Here is a 25,570-nt window from a genome sequence, read left to right on the forward strand (position 1 = left end):
GAAGCTATGTTGGGAGAGACTCAGTGTAACAAAATCTAAGGATCATGATCGTGAGGATGGCTAAATACCTCGGACTGCATGTGTACCCAGGATTCTGCGGAGCACCGCACATCAGACTAATGATAGTAAAGCAAAAATGGAAGCGGTTGAACTGGTTACACACATGCCCAATATCCATGGATCGAGAAAGCAGAGGAAGAGAATGGGTATGGTTGTTGTAAAATTGATAAGACTCTTTGGAGCATTGGTCTAAACATCTTTCACGATGAAAACATGGAGCAACTGGAAACCAATCCGCAGAACCATGGTCTTAATATTCAGGGTTTTTCAAAGGTACAGGACAATATGCACACAGATCAGAAAGGTCACACAGATCGAAGAACGGCGCAACACAGTGCTTATTCCGGTAGACCCAGAGAAACATTAATCTGATAATCAGTGATTGCCTTAGTAAACCGGGGGGGCGGGGGGGGGGGGGGGGGCCTCATGTATTTTATGATCCAATTTTTCACAGGGGATAGCAATTTCTTAAGCTATATTTATTGGACAGAAGAAATGCCGTCGGTATTTTGTATCAACCGTAGAGCGAGATAATAAGATAACCTTATCCACATATTAGAACGGTAGAAAATTTGATCCAGTGGCACAGCCACTTCATCCTGTTAACCCGTAGTACTTCTACATCTCCCGATTGGTTTAAAGAGAAGCATAAGGAACAAGTCGATAATTACGAAGTAGTGGTGTCGGCGGAAATAAGTTCAAACTAAAGTCAGGGCCCTACATTGAACCCATTTAAAATAGGCTTCGTCTTCGTGAAAAGTATTGCCCTAAAGTTGCTACAGCAGAAGGTCGATATCAACCTAGTCTCTGAATAAAAAAACAGTAACAAAAGCCGGCTGGTTCTGAAATAAAATGGCCTGCCGATCGATATAACCATTAAGAACGTTGACAAAGAGTCTCGAAGCCGTTGTGAAGACATGGCTACGCAAATTTCCGACGACAACAAATGTATGGTTGTTTATTACAGCCACCAAGGTTGCTGTCAGAGAAAGAAAACGATTACAGTTTAGATAATATCTATGAAATCTGCTAAAGAATTTTTGACTACCTATGGGATGGCTTGGAAAAAGCAATAGGATGGTGGTTGCTGGACGTATCAGGTGTCATCAGCTAAAAGAGCATATGCGGCTTATCCCCGGTAGCGCGTTTTCCTAAGCGGTGGACCAGAAAAACTTATAGTTAATCAAGAGGAACATAACACATTCTCTACAGAAATAGACAAGGGGTCTGCATAGACCTGATTACCCGTGCGGACCTACTAGTAGAAGCAAATAGAGAGTGGCATGTTGTAGATGAGCTGAAGAGACTCAATGGTCAAAGGAACTTGATTTATGAAATTAAGTAGAGTACTTTATGAGGTAGCAGCCGATAACTTGGTACCGAGTTTTGGTCACTGCTCAAATTTTGGTATCGAGACGAAACGGGAAACCAAAATAGGTATTGATTAAAGCCCCGAGAAATTAAACAAAGAGGTACTCGACGGCATTAGCAGCGGTTACCGTACACTTTAGAACGTTTTTAAACATGAAGATGTGATGAAAGTACTAGTTACCCAGAAGCAGGGCTGGAAAAACTTCAGCAAGACTAATAGATTGAATACTAGTGGAGAAAAAAGCTCGAGGAAACTAGGAAGGCAGAACCAGGGGCGTTTGTGCCAAAATTAGGGGATGGGTTTCAATGGAGTACCTTAAGGTAAAAGGCCAGAACCAACTCTTACAAGGAGATCATGAGAAGCAACGAAAAGAAAAAGCAAGAGCTTAAAGAAGCAATAAGCTGTCCAAAAAGAAACGACTAAAAAACTTTGTTTGAGGCAAACCTGCTAGAATGCTGCCCAAATTAACTGACCACAGAGACAATCGAAAAGCTGCTGTCGAAGCATTTTGAGGTTTGGAACAATACTGAATTTATCAGACTAAGGTTGTAAAAGCTGGTGAAAGACCAGTGGTGAAGAAAGTACCAAGACAGTTAGAATACTATCTAAAATTGTAAAGCGCTTATTAGCCAACCATCCAGAAATCTTCTGATATATGTCGACTAGGTTTTTTGCAAGACTTTTCAAAAAATTGGAAGGAGGCTAAGCTGGTACTCATATCAACTCCTGGTAAGCCTTATTGGCAACCTAGTTCATACGAATCACTCTGCCTTTTTAGTACAGTGGATAATGCATCCGAAGCCCTTATTATGCCCAGACTGAGTTATGTAATAAAGAAAAAAACAACGCTTGCAAAAAACAGTTCTGGTTTAAAAAGGATAGATTACCTCAATCCGATCCTAGAACACGCCTAAAAAAAACAAAACAAAGACGCGGAAGATGAGAAATCCGTTCGGCTATTTTTATAAACGGTATACATGCCTTTCAATAGGTGAACCAGGACGTGTCTTTAGAAGCCAAGGGGATGGTTCCATATTTTCGGCATTATCGTTAGCTATCAAGGTTACCGAAAAATCTGCACGATAAGTACAGCAATGGCACAGGGCTCCATCTGGGACCCATACTGTGTAATTTTTCTAGCGATAGAGTGCTTACATTATTTATACCACAGAGTAAACGTAGTGGCCTACACAGACGACTTAATATCGGTAACTACTGCTATGCAGCATAGTAAGAATAAAAAGCGGGACCACTTCTTAGAAGAAGTATGGAAGGACTCATGGAGACGGCCATACAAAATCATTCAAATGATAATAAAGTGGATGAAAAAAGTAATTTTTTTTGAGGTAAAAAGGTTATAAAAATATTATTTTCATGACTTTGGCCCTTCGGAATTTGTTTTTTTCTGATGCAAAAAAATACTCCCTGCGATTTTGATTGGGCAAGTTTTTGAGGTAGGGGAACGCCAGTGAGGCGCCGAATGCTGATAGTGCCACTAATCACAAAATTATTATATAACTCTCTGAGCTGACTGCCCAAGTGTGCACAAACATCTTCAGGACTGGCGTCCTGTCTTCAGTTTGAAAGGATGCTGAGCTAGCTTTTATGTTGAAAGGTAAGAGGTCATATTCACCCATTAGCTTTCTGAAGTGACTAGGTGAAAACAATATGAGACGCCTGTGAAAATATGCAAAGGGAAACGGATCTATGCGGAATAGTCCCCACGGATTTAGGAAAATAAAATTCGTACTAATAGCTACAGATAGGATCCATATCCAATACTTATACGGGCATCAATAATCAGACCTCTTCCTGAAAATATAAGGATGCCAAAAAAGCATTTAACAGTCTACCATGGGGATTTATCTTACGTTGCCTCAGAGAAAGACATCACCTTATTTAATCAAACTGGCGTAGAGCTTTTTTCAAAAGAGGACAGTCACTAATAGAGGTGCCGCTTTCATAGAACTATCGATGTCATAGCTGCCTTCTCGGTGTGAATTAGGCCACAGGCAAATTTTTCCTTAACAAAGCAGGTTTTTCATGAGATGCAAAGACCCTCTAAACCTTAGAGTCATATAGCCTTACCGGATTGTTGTTACTGAAACTCGCTTGTGCTTTTAACTTTAGCGTTCTTTAGCCTTAAGACATCATGGTATTAAAGAACGGCAAAGCCTACGAAACAATTAGATGGGAAATTTCAGCTGAGGCAGCTTACGTGCTTGCCGAACTAACTGGTGTAGAATACCAAGAGGTGCCCTTGGGTTTCGACTAGGGATATAAATCCCAAGTATGGAAGAACAGGTAGATTTTGCGGCGAAGTCACATATCACCCCATGCAGTTTTTTACGTCACGTAGAGCCCCGGAAAGTCGCTCTCACCAGGCAGTAAAGGCCTTGTTAGACAAATGACTATGCGCTAGCCTATTGCAAGACGTTGGTGCAAGTACATAGCAAGCGCTGAGGCAGACACTAATTAGTAGTATGAGGGGTCTTATTTGTTTATCTCAAAGAAAGCTGGCACCGACGCAGGAAAAATTTTAATTAAGAACAGAAGGATTCAGCAAAAGAAGAATGTTCATATTCCTTGCAAAAAAGGATTATGCTGAAGAATCGGGTTTAATGGATAGCCGCGGCAGTAAGAATGATTATCTGAGACCAGAAGCTCTGTAGAGATGGGAAACTCGACTAATGTGTTTCCTAGCCCAGTGTTTCGAGTACTTTTTTCCACCGATCTGTAGGAAGATTAAGTAAAGACTGCGTTACTCTCAGTAAAGAGAGAAATCGAGTATTAGTGGGTAGCGATTTCGGGGAATACCCAACCGTCGGTGCTGAGCCATACACATTTGGCTTACGCATATAACCTCGCTTTGTAGTGCCCAACCCATACAAAAAAGTATTATCCAAACTTTCCAAAACATAGAGCAGTTTAATATGGAAAACCGTTAAATATGTATGTAAAACGTAATGGTATAATAATTTAGAAGCGCATTCATCTTTTTTTAGTTACGCAATCTTTAGTAAATTTTGATCTCGATGGAGGCTTTTATAATGCCTTGATAAAGAACAACAGCTGAAAAAACTTAAGCTAACTTTGATAATGCAACACCAGGACCAATCGGCTCTCGTTAGTCAAGCTCTTTGGTAGCGAATTGCATTATACATCAACCTATATTTATTCGTTCTGTTCTCGCGCATATACCACTTGCGTACACACACTAGATTTTACCATCACTGTCCTATTTCTTTGTCAATATAATCTAAACCAAGTTTAAACGTGCTCAATGTAAACTAGAGTGCGGTGCAGTTTTTATGTTACGCTATTGCTGTAACCCTGTGAGTCTGTTTCAGTTCTTTTTATTTTATCGTCAGCTTAAACGATGCTGAAATGATCCTCCACGCCACCGGAATTGTATTCTTAGCAGGGAAATTCGCCAAACACTTCGTCTTTTATTTAAAAAATTATTTTGTTCTTTCATCACAAAGCTTCAGCTGACCCACTGAATATCTGCTCCTAGCTTTCCTTTAAAATAGAGATAGCAGTGGAATACTCCTTCAGTCATAGCCATCCCGGGACTAAGTGCAACAAGCAACTGAAAAATGTGAAATAGGGAACATGAGGCAAAATCCTGCTTAACAGTATACACCCTGCAGGACCAAGTGTTTCAGCATGGTAAAAATAGTAGTAGACCACATCAGGTTACATGCAAAGACCTGATGGCAGTATAGTTCAAGTTTTTATATAACGCCCTTTGAAAAAACAAGACGAGTATGACTTGTTGACATCAAGATGCCTTAAGAAATGGCAACACGAGTTTCGGAAAATACGTAGCCTTGAAGAGAATGCACCCAAGGCAATAGAGCGATATGTAGATGGCAATGGGCAAGAGTGATAGCGCGCTGCAATCGCTCTGCAGCTGCACAAGAGAAGTAAAAAACAAAAAACATACAACAGACCGTAATCGGGCTTTCAGAAGTAATCCCAGCTCGATGTGACAGGGAAGTAATCATGCATAAAAAAGGAAGATAAGGCAACAGGAATGGTTGTTTCGTTCCTGGCGATATGTATACAAGCTGAACCACTAAAAGATGAAAGCTGTAGCCAGAAGAGACAATAACGGGAAAGAAGTGCCCCCATGAAAATGGAAAATCTAGTCAAAGAGAAAGGTTGTTGAAGAATAGAATAAAAGGAAACAACCCGTCAGTACAACCTGTGGCAAAGTTTAACTGCATAAAAAGTGGAAAAAAGCTTTGGAAACTATCAAGTATGTCCGTCGCAGCACTGGTCGCAATACCATCAACAGCCTTAATAAAATGAAGAAAGCCGGAATAACAGTAAGAAAGCGCTATATGCATTTAGCATACCTATTTAATAACACACCGGCTAAGATCGACGCAATTTTATGTTTCTATGATTAAGAAAGTGTATGTTTACTGGAGGATAGTTCACCCAGAATAGGGACTCACAACTCATTGGTTTATCATAATTTCCCCCTCTCTTGATAAATGAATCGCAGAGCTGATTTTTCATCAAGCAGAGGTATGCAGGGAGGAACAAATCATTTTTGGAGAATTGCAAAAGATATTCAGAAACAACAGGCAAGAAATTATTCAATATCTTTATACTGCTGCCAATGATATATATGGCTAATATAGAAAAAAGAACTAATATTTTCCTTCTTTGATTCCATATAAACATAAGGCAAAGTGAATGGAAATAAGCCCTTAGAGATTCTAGACAGATATGACATGAACTCCGCAATTATTAGGTTGTGATATGACAAAAACATTCTAATCGCACGCCACAGGAAGTGGGAATCTGAAAAGGTCGAAACGAGGTCTTGGAATTAAAATTAAAAGAGGGCAGTCCGGCGTTGCCAATCTTGTTTACGCTGCAGACTTTTTGTGGAATTCAAAAACTTAAACATTCAGTACTAAAATCTCTTCGAAAAGTTTTAAGATACCACAATACAAGCGAGACGCAGATCATAGCTGAAAAAATTTCTTTTCCAAAAATAAAATTATTTTCTCCAAAGAAGGGCTAAAGCGACAGTGCCCTATAAATATAAGCGAAGACACTAATGAGAACTCAGTTATACAGATCGCAATACTAATGCTGATGCTAGCTAACTTCAACCTAATATTCAAAAACTCTAACTAACTTTGAGCAACGAACGGCGCTAATTAAGTCCGATTTCTTGGCGAAGTTAGAACTTGTCACACTAACGATAGCGTAGGGCTACAATGTAATGATGCAATCTTTGGAAATAAATTGACATGGCACAGAAGAAGTACAAAATTGATGAAGCTAGCCGAATGTAAACGAAAACGAGTTTAGTCGTCAATAAACGAAAAGAGCCGTCCAAATTAGATTACATTGCCATCGAACGCCACGGTTAAAGATGGTCAATTAGACAAAGAAAGGATACATTAGTTATGTTAAACCCGGCGACGGACGTTCTGTGTTCACAACAACGACCCAAAAGACTTACTGCTAGAACCGACAAGTGCACGAACCAGATAATATTGTTAAACCTTCGAAACATTACACGAAAGTATCGACCGCTGAATGGAGCCACAGGCAAAAACAAAGATTAAATTCTAAATTAATTCTTCTGTAGTACTAGGTTACCTGGCGTAAGCGCATATTTTTACGGCGATTACGACAATCCGAGGACATTCAGCTGCCATTCAGAACACAGCAAAAAATACTACAAGCCTAGCAGCCAACACTCAAAATATCCTTTAAGCCAATCGCCTTGGTATGTGATATTGGAGAACGCTATTACGCGAACCGCTCATACCGGCTTTTAATTGGCCGATTAATTTCATAATATTATGTAGAGTTCATTATACCAGTAGGGATCCTTTACGGGCAGTAAATATAACGGTAACTGCGAAAATGTAAATTACGTTTTGAAAGGTTAAATCTATTACACATTGCTACAAACGGATTCAACGGACGATCTTGAAAATTTAATAACTTTTTTAGTTGGGCTAGAATAATAGTTTAATATTTTTTAGAAATACTCTTCTATTTTATACATTAGTGCACACAGCGCTCTGGCACTTTTTGGAGCCATATAGCTACCATTCGCGTTCCCGTACTTAATTTCTATGGCTTTTTGAAGTATATCAATAGTGGGATATAATCACCCTTATACATGGAGTTAGATCGGAAATATAAGCAAGCTGGACCTAACATTGGGTACCCCTTAGTCCAATCTAAATAACAAATGGGGTATGGTAATAAGCTGACGTTGTCACCAAGTAAGACTATTGCGTGCTTTCGATTGCCGTGCTAACAATCTATGGGTCTTTTGAGAAATTTAAGAAGCAAGTTGTGTTCGCTGCTTTATTTTCGGCTAGTATCTCATAGCAGCAGATCCCTTTTGTGCTTGTTGCAAGCATTACTATCACTTTCTAGTCAAAATTTTTCGTCACTGCCACCGAACTCGATGGTTCCAGGGTGGCACCATTTTCCCACCTGGTTCTTCACCTGCTGGCCATAGAGATCAAGCCTCACCTCAAACCATATGAGATCCCTTCAACTGGCCATCTCCCGGCTGGTTTTCAACACTTCAGTCAGCATTCTTGAATTGTACCATTGCATTACTGACGCTTAATGCCTTTTGCCTAATTGCACTAATTAGACACTGTTGACTTTTGAAATTAGAGGATGTTTTTGTTATGTTATTCTCCTTCTAAACTCTTTTTCCTATACCTTATAAGCGAAAATCAATTATTTTCACTTATAAGCTTAGAGAAGACTAAAGTATTTTATAGTCAAATATAAAAATTTCAAACTCCGCCGGTTTGACTGTAACAGCTAATTCAATTCAATGCGAAATGTCCGGTCTTGTTAGCAAAAATTCGAAGATCGATCAAGTTGCTAACTCGTTTCAAGAAAGTACCTACGTTTCACTGGAACAACTAACTGTGACGCATACGCAAATAGAATGGTGTGTTACGTATTTGACTCGCAATTGCATAAAACTGACTTTAGAGAATTTCAAGCTCGTGAGATAAATAGAGCTTCGAATTGGATGATGTTCTGCTAAGGATCATATTTTAATTAAGCACATATTCATTGGTGTTTTAATCAATACATACTGAGCCTTTACCAGGAGACAGCTTCCTCCTCAGACAATGCTGGATAGTGATCGCGACACACCATTAGCAGTCGGGCTTAGAACTTCGCCATGAATGCAGAGCCGGCATGCTTTTTGTCCTTTAATACCGCGCGCTTTTATTTTATTGTGCACCTTCAGGTAAATCAGATTAAAATAACTTAAATCTCTTGTTTACAAGACGCGCTTTAGATAAGCTTTGAGTAGCTGAAGTATTCGAACATGTGGACCGCGTGGCTACGAGACCGAAGGCGCCTAATCTAAACGAGACGAAAATTGTGAAACAATCCAGGTCAAAGAAGGCCCAAAAATCTAAAGAAGAAAGGTTTTTAACAACGTTTCCTACAAAGCCCCTAGACTAAGGGTTGTGCGGCCTTCCAACCTATTTACAAATTTTTTTTTGTTTCAATATAATTCTCAAGTATTTCTTCTATCTTCTATTTATGCTGGGGTCGCAAGTATTGCGATTCATTACCATCCAAAAAATTGCTCCTTCTAGATAGCGCTACAAGATCAATGTAAACGTTATGCATTGGCTCATACATGTGACGGAGTGAGTATAAACGATCAGATTCGACCTTATACTTCATTATTTTAATAACTAACACACTATGTAAAACTTTTCGTAACTTACTTTTTGGCTCCGGCTAATGGAATTTGGTGAACATTTTTAAGTAGATTCTTTAAATCTTGTCGCGCCCACCAAAATCCGATCTGGCATGTTATTTTCTGTATTCCTTTTTATGCTCGGCCAGTGTGATCATGTAGTTCTCTTTTGTGTCGAATTTACCATTCAATATTCGCCTATATTAATTTATACTGAAAACATTTATTGACTTTATTGCATAAAAACTTTACAAGAGCTAACGGTAATGTATGGAAGATAGAGATCAGTTTCAGAAGGGCTATTTGCTTTTCTTGGCATGTGTGGGTATAATGTGGCTTTTATGGAAGGAATCGCGCTATGAGAAGCGCTGTGGTTTGCTGAAGCTAAGTTTGTTAAAACTCCCGAACAATCTACCGTGCATATATTGATCGAAATCTTTAATTAAAAACTTGAGTGCATGCACTAAATCATGATTTTTTCAATTTCATTTTTGTTATTAATATTAATATAATATAAATTCAAGTGAAATCAGCTGAACTTATTATATAACACTGAACCCACTATGTTCACATGGTTATATTATAACTAATTTATAGCTTAAACGAAGATCCAGGTTACGATGAAGTTAAAGAGAATTGTTTTTTTAGTAGATTAGAATACTAAAGTTTAAGTTTTGACCAACTTTTTATGTTTGGTGCTTGGCCGATCTTTGGCTTGGAGTGCCTCATTATTCCTGGTTATGAAATCACCTGGCGAACAAATTTAAGAGATATCAAGGAGGTACGCAAGCTATCGGAGATAATCAACATAGGATGTTTTAAATGTTGCTAATATGATGTATTTTCGTTGTGAAAAATTTTAGACCAATATCGACTGACGTAGTTGTTATAACTATAGCAACTACGTCACATAGGTGGCGGTTAGATAATAGACGAAACAGTGTTCTTTCAGGCGGAAATAAAAGCTGTAGCGAAAAACAAATGGGCTTTACTAGTAATACTTATATATCGCCACCTAAGTCATTATCATCGATGACTCAGCTATTTGGACGGAAGACTATTCCTCTTTTTGCGCGACTTAGAAACTTGAATGAACGGCACGGAAGCAACCCTGCAAAACGAGCATTTGTGCTTTTGGCATTGGGAACGATATGTTCTAAATCAGTCTTGTTCAGCAACTCGCACAATTTAGGATAAAAATGAACCTACATTTCTTTTTTAATCTTCAGTTGATCTATCTACACCTGCCACTGAACGGCCACCTGCCTTTTCCTCCAACAACTACTTTTTGAAGATTAGACTCACGACTGACCTGTTTTTCTCACGATAATTCCTTTTATATTACCGCCAACTTGGTAATCTCGCGATTAACCACTGATATCAGTGTTTAGTGTGTCGTAATTACGAACAACATATCATACAGGTCATCTTTGTGAAAAAAAATGTTTTGCTTACACTTTCAGTGAATTGCGCATCCACAGCTTTTGGACTTCGAGACAGTGCACGCTAGTCTCGCTGAGCGATGGGATTCATTTTACCTAATCGGAAAACGAAGATACCAATTTCGAGTCGTCGACTTGGCGGAACTAACGCTGAATCTTGTCGGTACACGGTAACTGCCAACAGCATCGTTAGAAAGCGCCGTCAACACCCGTTATATGCCATCCACACAAATGGTTGCTGATCATTGCCCAACTGACAAGCTGCTCCCGCCAATACCCTTAATCTCTATCTAATCCTATTTACAGAATTGCTTTATAGTTTTAACTACTGTCTAAATCTTAAACGTCGTCCGAAATTACAGTGATTACCAGAAGTCCTCTCTCCACCTTGAAAGTGCAAGCAAAAATTCAAATTCAAAATGCGTTGGTTTTTTAATCGGTTATAGTTAGCAGGACTGTTTGAATAGTCTGTGTTAATTTGAAGTTACTGTCGTCTCTTGTGTCGTTTGCTACATTATTTAATGAAATCCATGTCACATGCGCATAACAAAAAGATAGATTGACTAGAATCAGTATGGTATTCTTAACAATATAAAATACAAAATTCTTTGAAAATCTTTGCCATTAATGAATCGTAAATAGGCACTGGACAATGCCATAAAGACATTATCCAGCGCCTATCTACAATTACGGTTCAGTCTACGTTGCTTGAGTTAAATGTCCTTTACTATCTCACAGTGGACTCTTTAGATATCGACATTGTCAATAGAGAGTCCTTTGAATAATGTACTGGTGTATGCTGAACTATGCTTTCAAATAACGGCAATAACTGGTCCGTTTTAAAATGTCTTCAAAAATTACACTTAAATAAACATTTACACATACATTCCATATAATTTACCAAAATAGAAATTTCTTAGGAAGTAAATACTTGATCCTATTGTTATAATCAGCATCATGATTCTAGCAGTAGAAATTTTGTCTATGGTAGCCGCGATCGATAGTCAATAATTTCTTATTCGACATGACCTTTCTTACTCGAAAAACACATATTTATGATATTATCAGACGTCAATGCCTGTTTTTTGATACAGACCGGAAACATCTCGCTATACATATGAACATTCGCATCGTATTAAAAACGCCTCAAGCAATATATAGTGGAAAGTTTTTCTCAGGAACTTACCCGCTACGGCATAAGCAATGATAATCAACACAGTTAACACTTGAGAAAAGCATTTCACTATCATGAACACTATCATATCTATTGTAACGGAGTTAACACGATGAACCTTTTGGTGGAGTACACTTTAAAAAAATGACTTATGCGATAGAAAGTTGAAAGAACCTTGCTTGTTTGTATGTGGTTGACTTCTCCAGTTCAACTGAAGAGCCGAAAGCCAGGATGGTTCTTATATGATATTCTACTGGCACAGCCTTTATAATAGTTTCGATTTACGTTACCAGTAAAGGTTTAATTTTTACTCAGGAATCTACTATCCACCGAATAGGCTACTACATTGTAAATACAAACAGAGGGAAAGCACGGACAATGGAAGGTCATTTTGTTTCTAGTTCATTACCAATGGGGAAGGCAGTTCAGGCGATGGTAAAGGGACCCTGTGCTCCGTGTAACGGTAAAAATATTGGCATAGCAAAAAAGGGTCGGCTAGACGTTTACGTAGGCACATTTTATGGCCTGGCTTAAACAAATAATGTGTTCTGGTATGCCTACTATATTTAGCGGAAAGTCAAGGTTCATCCAGAAAAATGGTCTAGGCACAAAGGTCGCCTATAGAAGACTTCCATTATAAGTTATTTAAACAACACTAATACTTGTTTCGTAAAGGTTGTTTCCCATCCGTAGAATGTAATGCGTACAGTTTAAGTTATGAATGCATTCAAATGCTGTGGCAGACATTTCACGATACAACTAGCTATTTGAATAAAACAAAAGGCTATCGAATCTACGCATCGCTCGACAAAGATGGCTAAGCTGAATTGAACCCACTAATTCTACAAAAATCTACACTGCAATATCACATGCAGCCTACTGCATGGAACATCAAGTCATATAGTCATTAAAGTTAGTGACATGGGTATCCCGCGTGCGTATTGGGCGGATTATGATATCTGTATATATGGTGGCGCTAAACTTATAATAAATATATTTTGTTTAATGAAAATATGCGCATTTCTATTTTTATCATTAAAGTCAATCAGACTGTCATAATTAGCAATTAATAAACAGGTCAATAGTAATCAACTATATCTTCTATAGCAGAAGCGATACATCAGAACAGTGTATCGTACAATCGAACCTCAAGAAGGAGACGAAGCACTGTCGACTGGTGAATATTAGCTTAGCATCGTCAGTCATAAGAGATCGTGAAGTAAATTTCACACTTGGTGCCTTAATACTAACTATTCGGCGTTTAGCGCCGGATGGCCCAATTTTACGTATCTTTACTCGAAAGAAAAGAATGCATTAATACTGCTTACTGCATCTCTATTTAACAATCATTTCAACAGGCAATTATAAGAAATAAATGATTATCACATCACCCTGATCAGAGCTGCTTGTGCCTGATTCGTTGGCTATTTGGTGTATAATTTGAATTGCTGGTGCTTTTGTCCAAAAGCCAGATGCATAGAATCGTCCTGGTGATGGCTAAAATTGTGACGAGGTTGGTGTCCCATGCAAGCTTTGCATAAGAAATCTATAAGTATAGATCCTTGACGGGGCTTAAATTAGTGACTCCCTTTATGTAAACAATTTCTTGGAATCACTCCTTTTTGCCTGAAGTATTTGTCTTCATTAGGACTAACTAAGATGAGTTTTTCTTATTTGGAGTTTCTCCAACACCATGGGTAATGGAACGGCGTGAAAACCATACAAACAGTAATTGCTTATTCTTATTTTTACTACGTTTCTGTTTTTTCTGGTAATCAATTTCTGCTAATAATTTTCGCGAATGCTGAAATCCGGCTCACCGTGGCTGTTTGCTTATTAGCTAATCGCCACCACGGCAACGTACTCAAAGATATGCGCATCAGCCACGCAGACCACGTCGCTAAGCCCTCCAATAGTGGCCCTTGGTTTTTCTAGACAACAGTTTAAGTTACTGAACTTAAAATTTAAGAATTATCTCGAGCAAACTCTGTCCTTTATTAAGTGGGCTGACGTTTATGGTATGTCACTTGCCTTTCATTTCTAACCCGAATATTACTCGATTCTTTGACTAATAGTAGCAGGTTTTCGGTGATTCTTATTATAACCAAGAATTAATGTAGAAATATTTTTTCCCGACTTGAATTTCGTATTGATCGCTTGCGCTGCTCATAGTCCTTCTTAATTTTGCTAGTTGACCATCGCGGTCTTTCACTCTGGAAATATCCGAACCGAATAAACGGTTACGCATTAATGTGCGTAATGAATTTTGTCGCCGTTCACCACGGCTGCCTTTGCACTACGGTGACTTGCCACTTTGAGGACTATTGTGGTGAAAGGTAATAAAATAGACGGACCCATGGGCTTCGCTTTGCGCTTCTTTTACCAGCAATTCATTTAATTCAGCTGATTTGTTCATCTGTAGCATAACGCACAGTATGATATATATGACACGTATCAGTTTTTCTATATGAACAAATTTCATTCACGGTTCACTTAATCTAATATACTTTATAGCTCAATCGCACCATTCGGTTCCGATTCTACTGACATCTTGCTTATCAGCTTGTTATCCCGTTAAAGTAGTTCTATCTCTCTGGTTCAGTTACTCTATTGCCAACATTTATTATGTTGCAATTATTCTGCTTAACGTACCCTGTTTTCCCACTCAAATATTTCAACAAGTCTGCTAACACCTTGCCTCAAAGTAAAGCGACTCCATTAATCATTCATTATGCAAGCAGTATCAAGGAGTAAGGGCAAATCTATTAAAACAATAACACTAGCATTAAACGCATTTTAGCGCGGCAAGCCCTGCTGACGTAACGAATCTCAGAGCAGTACGAAAAATTTCCCGTGAACGAGCTTACAAAAAGTGTACGGAAATTTCCAAATATTCGAAATATGGCACTGCGAATAATGGAATTCTGAATATGTGGCTGCTCTTCAACGATCGATGAACAGCTTTGAGCAGTAAACCTTTTTGTTATAATTATAAAATCAACATGTTAGTTTAAGAGCTGAAGCTGAAAGAAACCGGTGTTAAGAGGGATTGTGAAGACAAATAGATAAGACCATAAGCTTTGAACCATCTGAACCTCGGTCAAATTCACTGTAGTTGAAGGGCCAAACACCCCCGAACAAGATCGCTATTCAGTACGATGGCGATATGTCAAATTACCCAATCACTTAATCGCCCAATAAGCCTTCACTTCTCATAAACTGCAGAAGTTTCCCGATAATATCAAACGTTTCACAGTGGGTAACAACTATTCAGAGCAATAGTGCACAACCGCCAGGGCTTTTCGCATATTAGGAAGGACGAAGCTGAAAGAGACGCTAGTAGGCAGCACAACAACGCAAATTTCTCACCTAGATTTTATACAGAAGCTATATACGATAGCAGGGTACGCACTGATGAAACATCGGTGGCAATGAGGTCACATATGCGAATCATTCGGAAAATCTGCACTCAGACTACGTTCCACTGTCCAAGTAAGCTGAGTACATTCATCAACACACTTGTTCAGGCATTAGGATTTACCCTATGACATTGCGACGCCAATTGGAGTACATTAAAGATTCATTATTTGGTATAAACAGAAGATTCTTTCTGATCCACAATTTGATAAGAAGCTTACGCTTAAGAAGGAAGAGTAATCTAGGAAAGAGACGCAAGAATATCAGTTTAGAACTGCAAATGCTAGGTTTGATTCACTCAAGAACACAAATAGCCGCTTGTTTATACATAAATTACAATAATATAGTACTTACCTACATAAGTACGTCACAAAAAGATCCGAGATATATATGGCTATAATTTTGGATAGGTAACGCTGATATTCAGAGAATACCAATTTGGCTCGAAAATTAAACTGCGCATTCTCTGCGCATCCACTCGGGTACGGTGGGTCCGAATGTGTGTCTTGCAATAAAAATAATTGAAGTCATAAGCATCGAGCGGAAATAATTCATTTAGGATAGCCGTAGAAAAATTGGTCGAGGCGTGTTTTTGATACTTGCGTTTGAATCATGCTGCAGAAGTTACCAGGTATAATGTAAAACCTGTAAAACAAAAACGTTCTTCGTTAAGGCGCCCAAGTCAATCCAAAAAGACTCGGACATTAGCATCGCTTGGGTGTAATGCCGGAAGCGTCAAGGTTTGTTTGCTAGTGAAATAAATTATATGCATAGTTTTAAAAAACCACTAACTTTGTACACCAATATTAAGCAGTCGTTTTGCTGCGGATAAGACGATAGGCACCGAGGCATTGGGTATTAAATATATAACAAAGGGTCTCTCGTCAGTAGCAGATTACTTTAATGACCAGGGGTGCTTCGGTATCGATAAATATAAGAAGAACGATATATCTCTCAATACTCCCGATGATGTACAACAAGGTGACGTGTTCGAAACTAGTTTAACAAAAGCAGACATCTGTTTGGCAGGAATTAAATAATCTAGAAAGTGATTATTAGGAGTCTTTTGTTGATAAAAAAAAAGCTGGAACAATTTATTATTTTACGATACTGCGCGAGGTATTGTAGAAAGAGATGCATTATCGCGTTTCCATTCAAAGACAATTTTTAGTAGTTTCGAGAATATGTGATAGCAAACTTTGATAAACAAACTATGGGAATCAAAATAGGAAATAAGTATCGGTAACACAGCGACATCAAAGACTAAGTCCTTGGATGTGTTTATCCAAGGACTTAGTCTTTTACAAGACATCATTTTTTCTATGTTTCAATAAAAGTGGCTTCGTAGATAAAGCAGGTATTCAAAAAGGTTTCCAACGATCTCAAATAATTAAGTCTCATAGAACATCCTTACAATTTTTTTTACCGCAGGTATCTCGTATAATCTCAATGGTTCGGTTAAAGAGAGGGCTCTGTTTGGTACTTCTGAATCCGGAACGGAGTCTGTGGTCTTATTGAGTGTAAGGTACCATCTAGAGGTTTTAAATTCGGAAGACATGAGCTCATTTTCCCCAAAGTGGACACTGACTGAAACGAAAAAGTAAATTTTTAGGTGTCAGTTGGAAACAGTTCCCGGCATGTTAACATATGAGATTGATTAGCAAAACGTGGTGCGAAGATGTGTTTAGCAACACGACTAAGTCAACCTGTGTAATCACGTGCGAAAACGTCAGAGCTGAAAGCTCATTCATGTTCATTCGCCATGGAAAAAGCCGAAGCAACATTCAAGGAGAGAACTTTTTAATTGTCGTGTATAACTGTAATGTGTTGAACAACAGTACCGTATTATACGAATACGCGCGGTTTATAAACACAGAGAATGGCGGCAGTTCCCTTCGGTGTAAGTCATCTCGGTAAAGAATCCAAAGAATTTCTTTAAGTATCCAACTCTCTTGCCAAGCAATGACAACATCGTTGAATTACTATGTAAACGCGGGGGAATGTTCACACGCGAGCGGGGTAACGGCCACCTTACGTTAGTTTAGATCTTTGAATCTAAGCAAGAAAGGTGACAAATTGATTTTTTAAAATTGTAATGGCGTCAGGCTCATAATGCCTCTAGCAATTTTGTAGGTACCGCTAATTTCCAGTTAACTTCAACGGACCCTTCTATTCACTTATAGCTAACTTCGTAAGTGTGACTTATCGTGGTAACAACAAAAACGAAAAATGCAGAAGTACCTCTCGTGTTGTTTGTTTGCGCAATTATACACTTGAAGTGACACTGGTTAAACGAGTCCTTGCTCTCGCTGTGCAGATTTATGAATATCCAATGGTGCAAAACACAATTTTAAACAATATGTTGATATTTAAGTACAAAATTACCATGTCAGGAGAAAACATGTTGTTTGCACATCACATAATCTCATCGCAGTTCATCAAATTGCTCACGCCTCAATCTAGTTTTTGGTAGGTACTCGAGGTTATGTATTAAAAGTACACCGTGTAAATATAGTTTTTTATGTTTGATATCGTTGTTGTCATTACTGTTTTAGACTTGTTCAGACAATTATGATACACCAGCGTGGTCTCTAGCAATCCTCTTGTGCTTGTGCCCTCTGGTGCGGCCTTGAGAATTCTAAGAAATATGCAAAATAAGCAGGTCATTGCTGGCGTCAGTCTATGATTAACCACATTATAATTGCGTAATACGGGGAAAGCAGAAAGTATTTAGCTGATCAGTGAGATTAAAAGCCTGGGCAAGCTTAAATGGGTATCTAGATGAATCGGCGGGCGTCATGCTGCACCTGTTTTGCTGATGATTTAGCGATGTTGAATCGCTAGCAAAATAGCTAACCTAACGAAGCCAGCAACAGTTATTCCATTGCCGTTTAGCTACTATTTCATCAGCCTGCTTCAATGTGAGCAGATTTGATTCGTGGGATGCACACCTAAAAATACTTTTAGCTAGACTGATTGCGCAGACCCATAGCATCAATTCTCAGCACCATTGCCTTCTACCTTTGCACTAATTCAATCTACCATGTCCAGTTAGATTAGTCATAAGGTTACAGTCACATATTCTGTTTTTTCATTAGGATGTTTTAACCGTCGTGGCCTCTCTGCAAATTTGTTAGCCTATTCCAATATTTGATACAGGGTGTGCATAACGATTACCCAAAAATTTACCGATATCTTGTTGTTCTTGGAATATGTTGCACAAATTCTGTCATCCCCCTGCAGTTCTCCGGTTAAAATATCACATTCCCTTAGTCTGTTCCAGCAATAGTTGGTTACCCTGCTAGAATGGTGGCGTTTCTTTACTGTAATGCTGTCGTCACCTAATTAGCCCACTTCAAATAATCCGTCAATGCACTGCGCATAACCTTCTGCTTGAAGAAATGAGCTCGACTTGAAAAAAATAGCCATTAGGAAAACGTACTCAAACTGTACGTATAGAATTAACTCCCCGTATTGCACAAGGTCTTAATCTGAGGCCACACAAAACCGGAAACCATATCCTTTTTCTGTTGTTCTCCCACTGGACTTACGTGGAATAACTTCTTCCTCGTGTGTTGTTTGCGCGTTATATATTTTTTCGTATTCGCCTCGTGGTTGCAGACCAGGATCAACAATGATCCAGTCATCTCGTCGGTCTTTAGTATATCCGTAGCAGTTGTTAGAGACCGAATATATTATACGGTCGAAGTACACTTTGTAGTTCCAGCGGTGGAAGGTCGGTCTGAAGTACTCGTAAGTCATAGCCGGCATTCAGTGCCGTCTTTTGGATGTACCAGTCTAGCAGTCAATTGGCTTACTGCGTGCCTCGAACAAAATATGGAACGGGGCACAGTTTTTTTCATTCTCATTTTTCTCATTCATTTTCTTCACAGATATTTACCTGAGACACACAGTGGCATAGCCTTTCAAAGCAGCATGGGACATTTACCAGCCTTGTTGTCTTACGCTGGCTGCCATCAGGTCGAACGGATTCGCATAGCGCAGTAGGTGGGAGTGGCTAGTGCAGGTTGGTAGGCATGTGCCATTGGGTCCATATTGGAGCCAGCTCTTCTTAGGTCGAAACTGCAATGACCCCAAAGAGTCAGCTTTTTTTCGACTACGCTACAAGGTCGACTTGAGTTGGATGAACCCGCTACGATAAACTTTCAGTGAAAACATAGAAAAAAATAGATACATAGATATAATTGAAGCGGTAGTTAGCTACTCTGAGACTCGACCAACTAGCATAACCATTTACTAGTTGGTCGAGTTTCAGGGTACCTTATTTCTAACTGTAAGACTGGGTACGTCTTACAGTTTTTCCCCTAACTTTGGTTACTGCGACATTTCACATATGGCGTTATTGTCATTTAATATTGTTTTTTTATTAATAATATTAAATCGTGAGTTTAAGCTAGGAATGAAGACATTCTGCTCGTAACTAGAGGTTTGTAGACAATTTTAGACCAGTGAAACCAACTTAAATTTCTCGTACATATTACGACTATTATGTTTATAGTAATATAACCATCCACAAGCAAAGCATCCGCTATTCTCTCTTATAAGAATTTCGCTTAGACTAGCAATATACGTTGGAGGCAAAAATTGTCTTAAACCGACTCACAGGGCTAAGGAAAGGGCTTCAACTGAGATACTCGATCAGCTACAAGAAACCAGAACCAACCTGCGCGAGTAAATCAATCGTAACAAAGGGAGGAAGTGATAAGAGAACATCAACAAAGTGGAAGACGATTCATGAAAAAACAGTAATAGAAGTCGATCCTGACCGGCCTTCAAGAGATGATTCTCACATACAAGGAAATTGTCCGAACTCAAACCCTGATCCCTGACCGAGTTTTAGGACCGAATTCCCACATTCAAGAAAGTATTAGAATTCAAAATTTTAATCCTGAACAAGTTTCGGAACGAAAATCCCAGATACAAGAAAAATGCCAAAACTAAATTACTTAATTTCTGATTAAGTTTCAGATCGGAATTTTTACATGCAAGAAAGGTAACTCAAAGACCTAATCTTTGGCCAAGTTTGAGGACAGAATTCCCATTAATAATTTGAGTTTAATAGTTCCTCAATAGTTAACTGTTTTTATAAAATAAATAAATATTGATAAAAAATGAGCAGAACAGTTATTTGGACAGGGTAGTTAAATGTAATCGCCGTTGTTAGTACACTAAAATAATTGAGCCCGTATTTGCTGTCAAGAAGTTACCATACTTTCTAATTTCTAGCTACTTAATAATTCTCGGAAATGGAGCAGCCTGCAATAGAGCTTCTGTTTTTGAGGATAAATCCTATCCTTCTGGAGTAACACTCCGTGATAACCTCACGGTACCGGCTAATTTTCAGCCTATACCGCTAAAGAATTCTTCCTGTGATATTTGTTGAACTAAAAACCCTTTAACGATACTTGCTAACGCACTTTGGTGCCAATTCGGCTCCATCATAGCTTGTGATCCTTCTACTGAAACTGGTAAAGTTTTGTTGCGTTATACGAAGTCGAGCTGCCTATGGGTTGTAGCTCGTTTGAGGCAGGTGCAGCATCGCTCTCCAAGGCAAAATTAGCAGGCAATGTAATTCTGAAGAAATTCTTTAACACCTTTTTATTATCCATCAGAACGGATTTGCAATACTAGCATATGTTACATAGCAAAAACACAAAATAGGGCTGAACTGTATTTCTACTTGAGGACACAAAAGCAAGCACTTTTACAGCGTTCTCATAATGTCATTTAAGTTACTAGTTTCGTTCCTGCGGGCGCAATTATTTTCGGAGAATTACATCATTAACAAAGGATGTCTCATATAGATTAAATATGACTAAAGGGGTAAAACTGTATGACATCCTCCAAATCTTGAGATTCTCAACAATCAAAATACTTTTGTTACCAATCCTCCTTGCGCTTGCAACTAACAATACTTCTAGTTTGTTTTAAGTAACGCTAACTGTACCGCGCTAATCAAGTTATCATCGAATATTTTCCTGCACTCTATGCTAATAAGTAAGTTCATATCCACTACCTAAAAAACTCATACGTACTTGACTTCTTTTTAAACATAATACAGCCTTGCATGATCCTTGCGTATTGGGCAAGGTATACTACTACTGTAATTTCTTGACATGTATCATCCGCCGTACTGTTAAATAAATTAGCTAAGTAAACCAAAAGCAACAAGCAAGAAGAAGTCTATTTGTCAGTATATTTGAACTCTCAGCAGGTTAAGAACTCTAATCTTAGAATTTACCTCTGATTCAGGGTCAAGTATTATCTAAAATGTCATATCGGCAATAATGTTCCCCTTCAACTACGTTCTCCGAACACAAGTCACTTTTTTTTTTTAGAAAACAACCTTAGAAGTGTGGAAGATGAGCACGGAAGCATGACATTTTAGTCTAGTATGATATATATGCACATATACAGTTAGTGCTTGATCAAATGGACTTAAATTCAATCATCTCTAAATCAAGATTTTTAAACAAGCTTCGTCTTATGAAAGGGGCATTATCTACTTTACACTAATGCTTTAGATGTCGATAAAAAGATCGGCAAACATTTTTTATCTGTTAACAAACTATGTGATATAATTGCGAGCACAAGTATTTTGCGACACTGCTTTTTGCAGCAATAATTAGCCCCATTCTTAGGGGCATGTTTCTGATGTAGTTTTTCGCTGACTCAGCTATGAGTAGATCTTGTTACCACACATTATGATTTTTTCACGGAGGTCTGGAACATTTGTTGCTTCCTGTTCTACCGAATCAGCCACGACAGCACTTCACCATTATCGGCAGCGAGAAGCCAGAAATCTTGATGACAAGACGCCCCATCGTGCATAAAAGCGTAGACACTATTAGGGATCAACTTCCATATTTGAGCATCTTGCTCTCCATAAAGTCAGCACATTCCCGCAGTTTATTCTTCTCTGTGCAAAATGTGTCATTTTAGTGCTCTTGCTAATAATCATAGACCGCATCACAACTTTTGATAGAAGCCTGATTTTCGGCACGGCGGAGTTTTTGGAAAAGCAGTCATCAGCACGTCTAATAAATAAGCATTTTTCCGAGAATTTCAGAATGTAATTCACCTGAAGAATAGACATTTTTTTTTCAGTTTTTAACCTTACTCACAAAAAAAAGCTCCATTTAAACTTTTCACTGCGTACTGCGTTCGAACCCAACCGTAATTTTTGGTACCGCAAGTTCACAACCTTTCAATCTACTTTCGGGGGCATAATAAGAAAAAAGTTTATTTTTTTATACCTCATAAGTAATTACACGGTCCTCGCACTTTGTAATGCATATTTTTTCATTGCTGTTACTGATTTTACGCGATGACAGAAATAGGTTTCCCTCCAGCTTTCTAGCAACGTATGTGTGAAAACAAGAAACATTTCAGCAGTTCCGCGCTCTGTACATTTGTTTTAACGAAGCAATCTATTAATCAGTGTTTCCTGCTCGTCCGTGGCAGCTGTTCTTCTTGTTTCGGGACTTTAAGTACAAAAATGTGCAAAGTCACTTGAAAAACACTCAAACAAGGTAAGCTTGCTTAAACACTACCGCTTAATGGTCTCGCGTCGACAATAGTCGTGCTAGATAGTTGGGTAGAACGCGCCGGTTAATACTATTAGCATGAAATATGAAAATCCGATTACAGCAAAGTATAACGCCTATGATCGCTAAAATACGATATATCAGTTTCATGTCTCACATAGCTTATTAACAGCCAATGCTATTTTAATGAAATCTGAATTCAGTACTGCGCAATGGGCCTTAATTTTCTGCATTAAGAAATGGATGACATTTTGTTCCTCCAAAGTGATCATATAACTCGTTCTAATATAACACACATAGCCTGGATAAACAATGTGTGCCTTTTAAGGTGCGTTGCCATGATGACCATAACTAATAGGCAGGTGGACGCGCTGGTACAAATTTCAGCATTGGGATTCAGTCTGTTTTCAGAACAACTTTAGGAGAGGCAAAATTATTCTAGAAAACAACGTGGCTATTTTGCCTTCATTTCAGTTCGATTAAATGCGAAGAAATATAGTATTTAACAGTTCCATATAGGTTCACATCTTGAATAATTCTGACCCCTGTGCGTCCCATATGATCCCACCCTCCCTATACTAGGTAGAGCGCCGCTCAAATCCAACGTGATTGGAAAATTACTCCCAAAGCATCCAAAGGGAATGCTTTGGGAGTAATTTTTCCAGTTACATTGGAGTTGTTAATCTGTGTCAATCACAACAAAGGTGATCTCTCAGTGAACCGGAAAGGTGAATATCCATCGGTACAAGGTCCGGGGAATACGGGAGATGCAACAAGACCCCCTATGGTGTTTTGATATGGCTTTCTAAATATCTCTTTGCTTTTATCTTATTAATGGAGTGGTAACTAACACATATACGAACTGTGTAATATAAAATAAACCTACTGGTGTAAGCCTACCATATATTTACTTTGTTGTAAAATAAATCAAAATTTCACACTGGTTATGGTAATTTGGCACAAATTATAGCAGTAGCTCAAGTTAAAAAGGCCCACTGACTTACACGTGCTCTGTTCTAAAGTTAGTGAGATAACGATAGGTTATTAACGGCTAGATCTGGACTTGGAAACAAACAAAAAAACTGGTAATAAAGATACATACGTAGACACAGACAGCATATACATAGCAGCAAACACTAAAAGTTGTCCGTTAGATTAATATTCAGGAAAACTATATAATCAGCCAATATAGGCAGATAATGCCAAAAGCGAGAAAAGATTAGTCTTTACAAGATCGCCATAATACAAGCAAGTGTGCAGTCTACCACAAAAGCTCATGTTGGATGTCTTGATTTTATCTACAAGCGTATTCACGCTCCTAATTTTTATAATACGAATGCGTTTTATATACAGAACTCTTATCATAAAATTGGCTTGAGTGAAAACAATGGGGAAAGCGGAACAATAGAAGCAATTTATCATTTCTACATAATTTACGTTTCATTGGTTAAAGGTCTTGTGCCAAATACGTCATGACTATCGATTTGCCTTTTGGTGGCAGCCAGCACCAATGTAGCAACTCATAGCCTTTGTCCTTCAAACAATATTTGATGTAAATAGCACCTTTTTCCGAAACTTTGTTCTGCGCAGTTCGGCTGACCTCGCCTGTGGAATGAAGTAGGTTTTAACAGATTTAGTTGTCTACAAATCATATCTATTTTAGACATAATCAAGGCAGAGGAAGGCTATCGTTTGTGAAGTGATTTGGGGCACCTGAATGGTGAGCTGTTATCATAAACGGAATAATTTAATGCACATCAATCAATCTTTTATGATTACTGTGACAATATGAAATATACTTACTTATTACAAATAATCCTTACTATGTTTTCGCAATCTTTTTTAATTTATAGTGATAATTAGGTTTTCGTTAGGTCACCTTATAAAACGCAGCGAACTCTAGTAGCAATTTGTTTTTCTTCGTTCTACGAGCTTTTTTTCATTTCTCAACCAAGAACTTTCATCTCTTAAGAAATATTCACATTTGTTATTGAAAAACGAGTCTAACCAAGTTTGAAGATTCTTTCACCGACAAATGCACATTGATTAATTGTATTTGTGGTAATCCGTAAGATTATCCATAAGATGTGATAAGAAAAGAGGTAATCCATAGGCACAGTGACTTGAAAAGATAATGAGTACAAAAGAATTCTCCATTCAAATTTTTCCATTTACAACCTTTGCCATCTGCACCTGGCATTGCCGTAGAAAAAATCACTTCCCTACGTCAACTCTTCAAATGTTGGATGGCTTTGTTGAACCGATGCAACTGTTTATGTACAGATCTTTGTTCACCGCTTTTTAGCGTGTAATTTTGTCTATTCTATCATATAGTAAGTCATGCTCGTTTTGGGATGTAGATCGAACTTAACTGTAGACTTCAATGTATCTTTCGAAATTACCCAACCTGTTATATGTTGTCTGAGGCACCACTTCTCATCATCGTTGACAATTTTGTATAGAAGCATGCCCTGGTGGTTGGGTTTTGTTTGGTGTTCTTGCTTGCAATACAACATGTGTATTTGAAATAACAAAAAGTATATAATGATTCAGAAACGCTTCATTTTGTTATTGCAAGAAGGTATTTTTCCTTTCTTATATACATAAAAAATTGTATCTTCTTGAACTAGATGTTAGAAACAAGTCTTAAGAAGTGTACGCTAAGATTTTAAATACAAAACCTGTTTTTTTTTACCTGCCTCCTAGCCCGATATCACAAGTCTTTCAATTCATCTTACTCTATAAAGATCAGCCTTCAAATATTAATTTCTATACAGACAACATACCTACACTGTGTAAACC

General features: G+C 38.2%; 1 protein-coding gene across 1 annotated transcript in view; it reads right to left on the reverse strand.

Moving 5' to 3' along the window:
• The window catches only part of LOC111258794 (trypsin-1), a 33,422-nt gene extending 21,369 nt beyond the window's left edge, over positions 1-12,053 (reverse strand). Inside the window, exon 1 of the mRNA XM_022830327.2 lies at positions 11,796-12,053. Within this exon, the coding sequence (XP_022686062.1) occupies positions 11,796-11,871 (76 nt within the window). The 5' untranslated portion in view covers positions 11,872-12,053. The remainder of the gene's footprint in view (positions 1-11,795) is intronic.
• Positions 12,054-25,570: the final 13,517 nt, after the last annotated feature.

The sequence above is a fragment of the Varroa jacobsoni genome, unplaced genomic scaffold (assembly GCF_002532875.2).
Source record: "Varroa jacobsoni isolate VJ856 unplaced genomic scaffold, vjacob_1.0 scaffold_25, whole genome shotgun sequence".
Taxonomy (NCBI): Eukaryota; Metazoa; Arthropoda; class Arachnida; order Mesostigmata; family Varroidae; genus Varroa; species Varroa jacobsoni.